This window comes from Apus apus, chromosome 14, assembly GCF_020740795.1.
Source record: "Apus apus isolate bApuApu2 chromosome 14, bApuApu2.pri.cur, whole genome shotgun sequence".
Taxonomy (NCBI): domain Eukaryota; kingdom Metazoa; phylum Chordata; class Aves; order Apodiformes; family Apodidae; genus Apus; species Apus apus.
Window position 1 is genome coordinate 12,072,640 of NC_067295.1, and position 13,254 is coordinate 12,085,893.

The window sequence follows — 13,254 nt, forward strand, 5'->3', positions numbered from 1 at the left end:
ACTTGCTGTACCAAGAATAAGAAGGTACCATGAGAAAAATAATGCAAACTGTATACTGTCTGGAATTTAATAAAAGGATGGGGCTAGCCCCCTCTGCCCTATAAAAATACAAAATCTTTTTCTTTATGCCTCTTACCCTGCAAAGGAGAGGATTGTCACCACCTACACACATAGGGTCAAGACTACAATATTCGTAACTAGATTCTGGAGCATCCTTGTCCCCAAAAGGGGGATGAATTGCCATCTTAAAATCTACCTCCACACACCTCCCCCAGTTGTAACAAGAACTCCAACAATTAGCTCAATCAGGAATCCTCATTCTTAGATAGCTAAACTTGGACAAAAAGTGATCCTCTGTTTTACAAATACTTGGTCATCTTATAAAATTCTCATTCCTTTATGATGTGCCACCCTCTTACATGCTTTGGCACAGTCATCTGACCATGCTGTCAGCAACTTCACAGAACTTAAAAAATAATTTTGAAGTAAAAAAAAACCCAGAACCTTACTCATGTTTAAGGCCAAATGAGTTCCCTAATCTGCTGTGAATGAACTGAATGCTCATCACTACAGAAATGTTTAAGATCAGGCTGGGACCAGCAGGTTACTAATTTCCAACGTTTTACCTCTGCTATTGTTACATGTTAAGATTTGAGATTGGCAAGAGCAAGACCACCTTAGCTGAAGGTGAATAGGACTTCAGAGGTTTACCAGCTGCATCTCAATTTCATCATCCTGCCTGTTGTTAACATTTAGTCAGTTGAATGTTAACCAACCCCTTGATCAGTTTTGAGCCATAAAACAACAGCTTCTGAAAAAATATTGAAGGTCTGGTGTTACTATTTTGAATTTTTTTCATGTATTAATGATCTCCATGGACTCATCCATCAGGTGGGACCTTCTCTAACAAATGACATGTCATGAAAAAAGGGAGATCTTCAAGAATCACAACTAGGAAGGATGCAGAGGAATACAAGCAGCAGGTCTTGAAATGTATTTGAAGCAGTTTGTATTTCACCATCTTCTAAGTTTACAAAAATGAGATTCCACTTCAGAGGTATCAAATTTTGCCTCCCAATCGTCCCTTAAAAACCCAAGCCAATGGTACATCTGTAGGTGTGGTAAAGAACAAATGTTACCTGGTTGATCATGCAAGATTCCAGTTCCTCTTTTGTGACACTATTATGTCCCCTCTCCTTGTTCTGCAAAAAATAAAAACAAACTCCAACATACAGTTTTTCCTTGGTTGTAACCAGAGCATTTATGGCTGAACCATGAATTAGTAATGCTGGTATTCCAAACTAGAGCTAATGAAGACACTGACTGTGGCTCTTACATATTGACTGCAATCTGCATTGTCTTTATTTGCTTCATAATTTCTAAAGTTGTATGAATATAAAGTGAAAGCTTAGATGAAGCTTTTTAATGAAAACTTTATAGTAAGCTGAATATAAATAGTATAATGAACAAGGCAACCACCAAGCCTTACTTTGTTTTACAGTAACAATTCCGATGATGAATAAGTGCTCATTTCTACATCTAAACCTACAAAAAAAATCCCACCAAAAAAAAAAAAAACAAAACCAAAAAAACCCACTTAATATTTTACTCACTCTGTACCACATAAATATTGCTTTAAAGGCATTTTCATTAGAGCAGGATCCGCAAGCCATGGTCACCACCTGTGACAGGCCCTTAGGAGCCACCTGTCAATGAAGAGAGAAAATTACTCCAAAACACAAATATAGTGCAAAGAGATTATAATATTGATCAGTCCTTAACATCAGGAGCTTCAGTATAATGGGAGACCAACTGTGCCTACAACAAGAAAAGCCAATTTCAGCTGCAGCTGAGAGGGCTCGACTCAGTCCCAAGGATCTTCAAATTTCACTTAAGACAAAGACGTGCCAGTTACTCCGCTCTCTCTTATGAAAACACAGTCACCAGAAGTTAGCAAAAATGTGTTTTCTCATTGATTCTTGAATCCAGAAAGAGAGAGGCAGTATCTGAGTGGAGCAGACACAGCACCCTCTCACATTCAGCTGTCTGTCAGGAGCAAAGGTTCCATCTCATTACTTGCAGTGGGAAGGCAGGTGGACAAACAGCCAATCTGTAATGTTCCTTATTAAAATCCATAACATCCCTTGATAGGCCTGTGTCCCCAAACACAGGACATGGTAGCTCATCACTGCTATTTCAGACTTACTGATAACAAAGATTCCTTCAGTTTTTCTGCAAAGTTCTCTGGAGGTAAAATCCCTAGGGCAGGTCTGTTGATAAAAGTGCTCTACAAAGACAGAGAAATTGTTAGGTTTTACTGTCACATAAGAAATACCACATTGATATCAAGGCAGTTAGATTTTATTCTAATTAGAAACACCAGTTGGAAATTTGTAGTGATGGCACAACAGGGTTTAAAACCAGGGAATAATATTTATGTCTTAGAATATATTTTTCTGTCTAATCCCTATTACTTTATTCTTGCAGGACACTTTAGAAAAGGTGCCTGCGGATGCTCTTTGATAATGCCATTTGAGTCGCTCAATGCTCCTTATGCCCAGGAAATACACTTTAAAGTCTTAACTACTTGCCTTCAGTTTAAGTAACTAAATCTAAACTCAATCGGAATAGCAGCACTTTCTTCCTTGCTGAGCTTTAAGAAAAACCATTTCAGAGCAGTGTGGTTATAAACATCCTACAGATACTATTACAATGGGATTTGGGGGAACAAGAGAAAGGTACACTTAGAGTATAGGGGCTACATCTGAGAAATAACACATGCACAAGGATCAGCAACACAACACTACAGTAGAATAGATGCCTGAAAAATAAATCAAAACATGAGAGGTATTACTTTGGGTATAAGGAAAAGCTTTTACATAAGGAGAACAGTGGGGCAGAGGAAGAGGTTGCTGTGCAGTCTTCCTCCTTGGAGGTTTTCAAGACCTCAGGTAAAGCCCTGACCAACTTGATCTGATCTCACAGCCAACCCTCCCTAAGCAGGAGGTTGGGCAGGTGAGCCCTTTCCAAGTTGAACTGTCCTGATGGTCCTATGGACTAGGCACAGCAGGATTCACATTTTAGAAAGGTAATTACGGTGTCAGTGAACAGCAGCTGGTAGCAAAGCTGAGCCTGCTGCCCACAGAGGTGTTTCTGAACAACAGCACTGGGAAAAAACCCTCAGTTTCCCCAGTCCACTAATGGAAAAATTTGTAATATTTATGCAATTAATTGAAATTACATGTCATGGATTCAAATTTATTTATCATTGCTCTTAATCTTTGTAGGTAATCTTATTTGATTCACAGTGTGCTACTTTTTATTTTAAATTAAATTTGCTCAGAAAAGGACAAGCTCAATATTTGCCAGCTGCAAAGCAGCATTATTTGCCCTTTTGTTTTTGTTTTTCTTGTTGTTATAAAAAGTCATTATTGAAATTAAAGGCTGTGCTTTGATGACTTAAGTCTTTATGAGTCTCCAGAGGGGACAGAAAACATGCATATATTCATTGCAACTCAAACTGGCACATTTATCAGCATCCTTCAGACTTTTTCCTCAATACAAGTACTAATTTATTCAGATGTGTGGACCATAGCAAGAGGTGTGAGTGGTCACACATGAACACTTCATCAGAATACTTAGGGAAAACCAAGTATTGTAAAGACACAACAGAATGAGCTAGGACTTTGTAACTTGTATAAGTTACTTCCAAAATAATGTTTGTTTCAACAGACTCAAGCTTAAAAAAAAACTAAGCAAGGATGTTACAGATTAACAGAAATTGTTGTTTAGTATGTATAAGAAACATTACTTAACTTTTAATCTCAGTTTAGAAATAATTTTTCATGTAAAGTCAGAGATATGAGGCTATAAATTCATTGTGAATTTTATATAGGCTGTCACAGTCAATTGACAACAATTGCCATTAAGCAGAAAAATGTATTTTTCCTTTGCTGCTAATGAGATGCTCAGTATTGAGAAGAAGAGGACATTGACATCAAGCTGCTATGGTCTCAAATGAACAGATGCACAGTCTGTCCTTTATAGCTGGCTATAAAGAGGGCACATGGAGCATTACAAACAAAACAAACAAAAAGTCCCTGCAAGAAAACACCGATCCCTTTGTTAACCTCAAACAAGGGCCCTACCTCAGTGTGCATTACTTTTATAAAGTACTTTGACAATAAAACTGGCACTTTACAGTCAGAGCCTAGCACACTCCTGTCTGTGGCAAGAACTTGTTGCACAAGTTCTGGCTCTCCAACAGCTCTCTGGCCTTGGCGCTGCAAAACTTCCCTGCAAAGCTGATGTTCTGCCTGTGCTGTGCCTGGCCTGAAGCCTGCCAGAAATCCTAAGGGCACAGTCAGGGGCAGATGGACAGGATGAGTGCCACCCTCTGCTGAGTTAGTGCAGGTTCAGAAATGGGAGCAGGGCACCAATAACATCTTTGATGCTCCTGTGTGTGGGAGAGAGGAGTCCTGCTTGCACCATTCATTTTGGGCTTTGGAGGCAGTTCTGTTTACAGCTTCTAGCTGGCAGCCTGTTAACTTCACTTATCAAGTGGACAAGTTAGCAACAGCCACCAGGCAAGAGGGTTTTTTGGGGTGTTTTGTTGGTTGCTTTTTAAATGTGACTTTTTATTGATTCTTGATTTGAAACACCATGCTTGAACTATGATTTAAAACTGGCTGCAAAAACACTGAGTGCTTGCATCACCCAAATGTTTGCTTCTTGTAAAGCTTCACAGAGGTTTTGGTGTCTTCTTAAACACTACCAAGTTCTTTTCATCAAGTGAGAAATAAAGAAAGCAGATCCTACCATGTTGTAAATTGAGCCATTAAGCATTCGTTATCGGTTTAATAAAAAATAAGAATGAACGCCACAAGGGGGGAGAAGACTCTTTCAAGTGCTTAATATTTTAATTCACTTACCAAATTCTGTGGCTGCTGCAGAAGCTTTATCAGAGAGGGATGGCTGTAACCTAATTAAAAAGAAAAAAGACAGAAAACAGTTATTTCTGCCTGACTTCAGTGAACTAAAGCATAAACTAGATAATAACCTTAACTTAATGTGTAACTCTTGATGCGTAATTTGTGTATGCTTGAAACATTAACAATAGAACTTCTTTCCAAGTAGGACAAACCTCTCATCTTTTACAAAATGTATTATCTGGAAATTTGGTACAAATTTTGTATCGGGCAATAACAAAACGTATTTTAGTACTGAAAGTTAAAAACTGAACACAAAAATAAATGAACATGACATGGACCTTTTGCCTGACAGGCCCTGATGATAACATCATATTTCTACCAAGGACTGTGGGACCAACATGATTAAATGCTTGCCTGTTCTCCTTTCTGGGTTTCCCATGCATATTTGGTTTCTCTATAGGATTTGTGAACCTCTCCATCAATTAAGAGCAGAAATCACTTTCTGCAAGTGCAGCCCACATGCAGTTGTTTCTGTTAGTCACCATCTCACTGTGCTACAGGGGTGTCTCCAGTTCCTCCTGCCTGGAGCAGGTGCTTACTGTTCTTGCTGACTGTGACCCTCATCTGCTCGACTTCAGTGGCTCTCACTGGGCACTGACCATGCAACCCGTGTTTCAGAAACAGCTTCTGACACTCTGAACCTCAGAGGGAAGCTCCCCATGCAGCTGTGTCCATTTACAGTAGCTGGTGCCACACTTCTACTCTCATAGCAGTATTTATCCTCCTTGAATATCAGACTGATTATTCCTAGCACAGTAACAGAGCTTTCCCCCTCACTGTGCTTTTTAATTGATTGGATTTTTCCTCATTGTAAAATCATCTTAGAAACATATATTCCCCCTTTTATACTCTACTGCAGTTCCTCAGTCTTGGACAGCTGACCATAAGAAAAAGACAAGCAAAAATCACGTATTTACTGATTTCCCAAAGAGTGCTCATTTAACAATTGTAATTTCAGTGCATTGTAATGTAATAACAAATTATCAGCAAGGGCTTTTTGTCCCCCAGCAAATACAGCAGGATGATGTAGGGGAGCCCTGCCAGCACAGCAGAGCTGTTCTCAGAGATGGCTTTTCCACTGCTGATGCATGCAGTGAGCACGTTATGGCTGGCCTGGCAGGGATAAGCCCTGGGACTGCAGCAGAATGGTGCCAGCAGCTTGACAGTGCTCCCTGACACCTGCTGTGGTTGGACAGCACTCCTCACCCCCTCCCCTGCAGTGCTAGCTGAACACTCTGCAAGATGCTGCCAAACTGGTTTTGAGATGTGCACATACTGGCCTCCACGTTATCTAGGCTTGCACTTATATATACACACATTGATTTGCACACGTGAAGATGCACATTCCACCCCTGCTTTCTGCTGGTGCTCATGGTGACCACTGACAATCCCACAGGAGGAAGAGGCTGTACATATAGACAGCCACACACTTGAAACTCATGGACTAATAAGCACCCAAATCTCTAACCGACCACAACCCAGTAGTTATCCCAAAACATCTGTCTGGATATCTTTCCTTCTCAGTGATAGATTTACACACCTCAGCTGTGCATCACCATAACAAAATCTGTAGAATAACTGCTGCATTGTATTAATGAAGGAGATTCTGCACTCTTCACTTTCATGGCCAGTTTGTTTTTTTTAATTCCCATTTTCCTTACTTCAATAAACTTCCAATGGGAAAAAGCTGCAACCATTTGCCCTTTTTACCCAGAAACATCAAGACACTAAGGATGCTTCAGATTTTCAGGTGCTTAATTTATACCCATTGATATTCTATAGGATAACATGCTTGCTTACTGGTAAACCAGCATATCTGATGTAAAAAAAAAAAAAAAAAGGCTTCACCAAAGGAGCACAGAGAATTTAATTTTAAGCCTGATTTCTAATGTATGAAGTGCCAAAGCCAGATATTAACATCATCTTTTATATTCCCTTGTACAAACAGTTGGAAACCTCATCTTCCCCACTGCTCAAGAAATCAGACCGCTCTAATTTTATTAGAAAAGCTTATCATGTCCCTGAACTCCTCATTCTAGTGGAATGACAATAGCTCTGATTATCCTGTCTTCAGCAATGGAGCATTAGGTTCCCACATTAACAAATCAATTATAAAATCAGTTTTGAATATTTTAGCTCAAAACAAGGAAATATGCACATTTTTTTAACTGAATGTCATTCTGAGAAGAATCTGTTAAAATTATTATGGAGATAATACAAGTGATTATTTGGGACACAGACAACTAAATCTGCATTGCATCTGCTGCCATGGGAAGAACTGTTGTTAGGCTAGAGGGAATAACACAGTTGAAAGCTGTGTCACTGACAGCACCTTTGAGTATATATATATATATATAGTTTAGAAACCTCCAAACTAAGCTTTACAGAAGTTTATTTATAAATAGCTACCACTGCTTAGGAAGCTGAACCCTTAACTCTGGTATTGCTTGTAAAAAAGTGCAATCCTGTTGGTGGTGTTAAGATGTGTCAGGAACACAGAGATTTTTGCATCTTCTCTTCCCTAACAAAGTCAAGGCTTCTATTACAGAGAACTTCTTTCCCACGCACACAAGATGTGTCTTCCATTCTTTTCACTTCAGGCTATACAGCCCTGTCTTCCTCCTGGCACTCCCTATTCTCCTGGTGCATTTTCAAACAGGTCCCAGTAAAATAAGAGAGAATCCTTAAAGCTTGACTCTTTCTGGAAGAGTAGGTCAGTACATGGAAAGAGGCTGAACTGGCATGTGTGTTTGTAGTCATAAAACAAACACCAGGAAGAACTAAATGTTTAAAAAACCTATTATATAACAATGGTAGACAAAGTCAAAAAGCTCCAGGCTGAGATGGCAAATACACAGTAACTTGTTTCATTGCCACGACCAACGCAAGGGTTTTTAGCTTTATGAATCCACTCTCAAATACATTCCTATACGAAATGACAGAGCTGGCTCTTATGAGAAGGGCACCTGCATCATCACTCTTGCTGTGTGTCTACATCAATGTGACAGGAAAGTACATGTCCTCTGGGCTCATGAATGTGCTTGTCTGCAAAAGGAAAAAAAACTGGAGGCTGTTCAAATGGTAAGATGGAGAAAGCCCAAATAATCTATTGGAACTGAGCAGCAGGTTGCTGTAACACCAAACTACACCCCTCTGCATTCTCCCCAAACAAAACCAGACCTTCCCAGCACTGAAAAGCAAATTGTTCCATTTGCTGTTCCAGGTGTTTGCTAGTAAACACATCAATAGCATCCCCTCTTGCCTTTGGCTCCATGGAGTTTCTAACTCTATTAGACAGATCAGATAAAGGTTTAAAGGAGTATGTTGTCCTACAACTTTCCCAAAACCATGTGGTAAAAAACTCATTTAATTCTTGTTTTTTAGCAAGAAACAGCCCAGAACATCTTTGCCTAGAGGTTTTTTTCTACTTTAATTCTTATCTCTCCACACAGGCACTTATTACGTCTCAACCTCTGCTGATAAATATATTTTAGTGTGGCACATCATTATTAAATCTTGGGAACTCCTGACAGATTCATAAAAGGTTTTATTGGATTTACTTGCAGAGCGATAAGCACAGATGACTAGCAAGCACCTTGTGATCTTGTTTTGGTGTCCAAGTCTAGAACCTAACTCTGTCATCAAAAGGGACATTATTAGTAACCTCTGCAGTTTCAGATAGTCTTGTCATTCAGTACAAGTTTAGAAAAAAAAAAAATCAATGCTGTGTGTTCAGTTAGATTGAGGTCAACCTGTAAGTATTAAATTTCCGTTTCCTTCTTGTTGCTACACATTATCTGAGAAGCTGTATGAAGCACTGCACTATAGTTCCTTTGTGACTGAGGAACATGTCCTCTAGGACAAAAAAAAAAAACAGCTCAAGAAGGTATTGCCACATGAAGGAGGAACTAGATGGTTTAGCCAAGGATCAGCTATTATAGGTACTGGAGTCTTATGTCACCAGTTTCAATCAGCTAGAGAAGGTAAACTGCAGGAGCCCCTGCTATTACATCCTATCCCTAGTGTGTGTGTGTGTGTATATGTGTGTGTGTGTGTGCATATATGTGTGTGTGTGTATATATATGTCAAGAGAGTAAATAGATCTTAGGTTCAGTTCTAGTTATATATGACATTATGAGCACATCTAATAGCTCTACAGATATTAACAACCAGGTTTTTAGACAATTTTAATCAAATCAGGCATTATTAGAGATGGTTCCAAGAAACTAAGTGATCTCTTACACTAACTGGAATTGATTACAGGTTCAATTTAAATGTTTAAAGGTGATGTTAACTATCTTGCAGGCAGAATATTTAAATGCTTTTGAAACTCACTCTTAGCATTTAATTCAGCATTAGAAGTTAATGGCTGCACTCCTATTGCCATGGCTTGGGAAGAGCTGTCTGGGAATGACTGTATGCAGACAGTACAAATTCAGCCCCTCTCTGATTCACAGCTGAAGCAAATGTTAGCAGGAATTGCAATCTTGCTGCCAGTGCTGCACTTTTGCTGTAAGCAGAGGTTGCAAGTATTTCATTGTGTAGCGTAAAGTAGGATAAAGTATATTTTCTCCCATACTAAATTCACTTTTAAGTTACATTATATTATCAGCAGCTGACAAGTCAACTGCATATTGCATTCCAGAGAATCTCCCTTTCTACCTGTCAGCATCCAGAATGTGTTTCAAGTAGATTTTCCTCTCCAGATAGCATTTTGTTTCTTGAATATTTGCTTTGATGAAACTTTAGCTGTCACTGGGAGGGAAGGAATTAAGCTAAAAGAAAACTGTTAAAATCCCATTTTAATTCACACGATTGAAGAAAAATAAATGTACACAACTAGCTAAATAGCCTTGAAAAGTTATTGCAAAGACATTAACTTTGTTTATGTAATTTTCCACTGTTTTCAAACTCTGAAACTCACCACTGTTCCATGCCTTAAGGTGTGATGGGATGTTAGAGTGAATGAACCAGGCAGTTTCTATACATAGCACAACATCTACCTTTTAAATTACCCCAGCACCTTGTCTTATTTTGCTTCTACAGAAATGTATTTTTAAACAACTCAAGCAAGGATGAAACAAACCGACCACATACTAAAACCTTTTTCCTTGCAGCTGGGGCCTTGATCTCTGTCTTGCTTCTTTTCCTTCTTGAAATGCTTCACAGAAAAATCAACTGACTTTCCCAAGCATTTGACAAGTCCACTGTTTGGTCCCTCTACCTGACCTGCTACTTTGGCTTTCACAGTTCAGTGCTTGCCTCTTGTTTTATCCTACTGGGGTACACATAACCAACTCTTTTTTTCCAATTCATTTGAGATAGAAATCTTAGCTAAAGCACATAATTCAGTGCTAAAATGTTTAAGTTATGTTTGCTAATGTTTAAAACAGTAAGATACTGTTACAGAATCACAAAGTACACAAATCCAAGCAGACAAGACAACTTAAATTATGGAACTTGAATATTCAAATTAAGATTAATACTAGAGCTTCTTCTAAGCACCACTATGTACTTCAAGTGAGCTGCAAGTATTGAATTTGTAGTTTTCTTCAGCTCATCAAAACCACCAGTGCATAATACCCAGCAGTGGGGGTGTACCTGATTGCAACAAGGCTTACATTACGTCAGTTCTGGTTTTTGTAATTAAATCAACCAACTTCTCTGGTACTGGCTGAGATAAGAAAACGACAGCTTGAGGACAGGGCAAAACATTTTGGTACAACTGTCTCCTACCTATTGGGATGGATGAAATCTGAGAGTAGAGATCCAGCATGCGATTGCCATCTACATCTACTAGGTAGTTCCCTCGGCTCTCTTCATAATTGCAAAAAAAGTGCACAGCTTCTGCATTCTTAAGGAAAAAACAATTAATGCTTTAAAAAGTAGCAGTGGGTACAAAACTGCAACTAATGCTTATACAGCAAAATCGGATAAAAATAACTAATGATAAGATACAAAGAGACGTATTCATTGCATGGGAATTAACTGTACAGCTATTTTTATAAAGAAGAACTATGAAAGGGGCAAGCATGCACTTGAAGCCTTTGAGGAACTGCTCACCTTGGGAAGGCAACCTGCACTTAGGCTGACATACTTTTAAAGCTTATGTTTTCACTGGCCACTTCCTAACAACTCAAAAGGCACACATAGTGTTTAAAGAAAAATCACTGATCCTAGCAAAATTATTCTCCAGTATCCAAAAGATACTAAAAAAGTTTTTATTTAAATGCATATACTTGGCATGCAAACCCAGAGCCAGTGTTCCACCTTTTTTTTGGTATGGAAATAAACATATAAAGCAGGATTTTAAAACAAGTTGTGAAATCACAGCATTAACATTCCCCAAATTCATAAAATTTTACAAATTACCTGAATTCCATTCAGTTGCTTCATTAATTCCTGTAGAAAAACAAACATCAAAGAGTCTGAGCTATGTCATTACCAAATACTAACAAAGAATGTACGATTCTTTTTTATGATAAAAGAAATAATATGCAAAACTTGCAGTCCTGTCTGATTGTCAGGCAACTCTACTTGCCACGTGAACTTTGAGAGTGCATCTTGCAACCATGACAGTCAAAGTTATGAAGAGTGGCACGCAGAGCTACACAGGCTGCATACACAGCTTAATTGTAAATGTCCAAAAAGGGAAACCTGCCTCTTCTACATTAATCAACTGAACTGAGAAAATTAGAGAAATAAGAGAAGTCAGAGACACACCAAAAGGATACTGGCACATTGGTTATAGCTACAAACCACCATACATATAAATACTGACTCTGCCAGAGTAAAACAATGTCCAGCAAATTGAAACTCTTGTTCCATTTCAAAATAAAAAATATTATTTACCATAATCAAAAGCCAACTAAGTCTGTTTCAGCTGAAGCACAAGTAACCAAGCCTGATGAGATGTTTAAACTGATGCTCTTTGTCTTCCATTACTTCACACAGTAAGTTGGCAAAGCTGGCAATTGAGATACTGATCTCTCTCAGAGAGAGGCATTTCGTTCATAAGCTTTGTATTCTCAGCATCTTGATAAAAGTGTGCCTAGACTGTTGTGAAACTGTGTTTATTCGTATCAGATTTAATTTTGGAATAAAATGTGTTTGCTAGCAAGTAAAACACAGCTACATTAAAAACCAAAAACCAAGCCATTATGCTTCGGGAACTTACTCTAGATCGTGGTCCAGGAACTTCTGTCTTCATTAATGGTCCATCATAATCAAAATCCACATCGATTTTAGCTGCAGCTTGACTGATATATCTGTGTCCTGTAAGACATCATGAAAACCTGAATACAGACCATGTTTTCTGTGCTCTCAGAATAAATATTTGTATCTGAGAAGACTTGACAGATGAGATCAATTACATTGTACTGTCTGAAGTGAACTAAATATCTCATCTTTGACAAGTGTTAAAATAAAACTAATACCAGTAATGTGATTAAAAAAAAAATAATCAAGTGAAATGACAAGGCAACCCTAGAGAAACAGAAGCACATCCTACTGTAAAGGACAGGAGGACAAATTAGCACATCTGTTACCATCTCAGTCTGCCCATTTTGCCTCTAGCAAGCCTACGCCATGAATCCCCCACTCCCCATGCAGACATGGTTGCATTCCCTACATGGAACACCCCAAAAAATCTGCTGGAGTCCACAGGTGAAAAACATTGTGATGTTCTGCAATAGCTCAAAAACACAGTATCTCACATGAACTCAGCATCTTGAATTGCACCTCTGAAACCTGGGTCAACAGACAGTTTTTCCTTGCATCCTGCCTCCAACCTTGCTGTTCATGTGTAACTGAGGATTGGGAATAAACTCGATGTCTTAACGAAACCAAAAGGCGAAAAATCTCCTGTGCCTTATCAGTAACAGGCTCTGGTGCTATTTCTGAAGTAACTGTTTCCAAATACAGGATTTCAGCATAGTTGATACGACGGAGTTTTGGTTAGCATATATTCCTAATACGTATACATTCCATTAAGGGTATTACAGGCTAATATGGGAATTGGACACTTGCAACAAAGGAAATACAGAGTCCAGAGCTCTAGTGAGGTGAACAGCAGGAGCTTGTTTTGTACACTGTGCTTAAGTTATGAACTATACTAACGTTGTTAACAACTACATTTTTGTCATGGAGCACCTGCAAGCCTTTACCCAGCGTGATACCAATAACAAATTAATCTTCATTAGCTTAACTTAAAGTTAACTTAGGGTGCAGGAGAAGCAGTGGGGTGCAGCACTGCTGCTGGGAA

At 38.7% G+C, this 13,254-nt stretch overlaps 1 protein-coding gene across 5 annotated transcripts in view; it reads right to left on the bottom strand.

The window, feature by feature from the left end:
• Positions 1 to 13,254, bottom strand: part of ABAT (4-aminobutyrate aminotransferase) — a 48,235-nt gene that overhangs the window by 9,104 nt on the left and 25,877 nt on the right. For all 5 annotated transcript variants that reach the window (XM_051632214.1, XM_051632217.1, XM_051632218.1 and 2 more), the window contains exons 3-9: positions 12,169 to 12,266; positions 11,364 to 11,393; positions 10,728 to 10,845; positions 4,932 to 4,981; positions 2,207 to 2,287; positions 1,614 to 1,706; positions 1,140 to 1,202 (exon numbers count right to left, since the gene is read on the bottom strand). In XM_051632214.1, the coding sequence (XP_051488174.1) occupies positions 1,140 to 1,202; positions 1,614 to 1,706; positions 2,207 to 2,287; positions 4,932 to 4,981; positions 10,728 to 10,845; positions 11,364 to 11,393; positions 12,169 to 12,266 (533 nt within the window). The remainder of the gene's footprint in view (positions 1 to 1,139; positions 1,203 to 1,613; positions 1,707 to 2,206; positions 2,288 to 4,931; positions 4,982 to 10,727; positions 10,846 to 11,363; positions 11,394 to 12,168; positions 12,267 to 13,254) is intronic.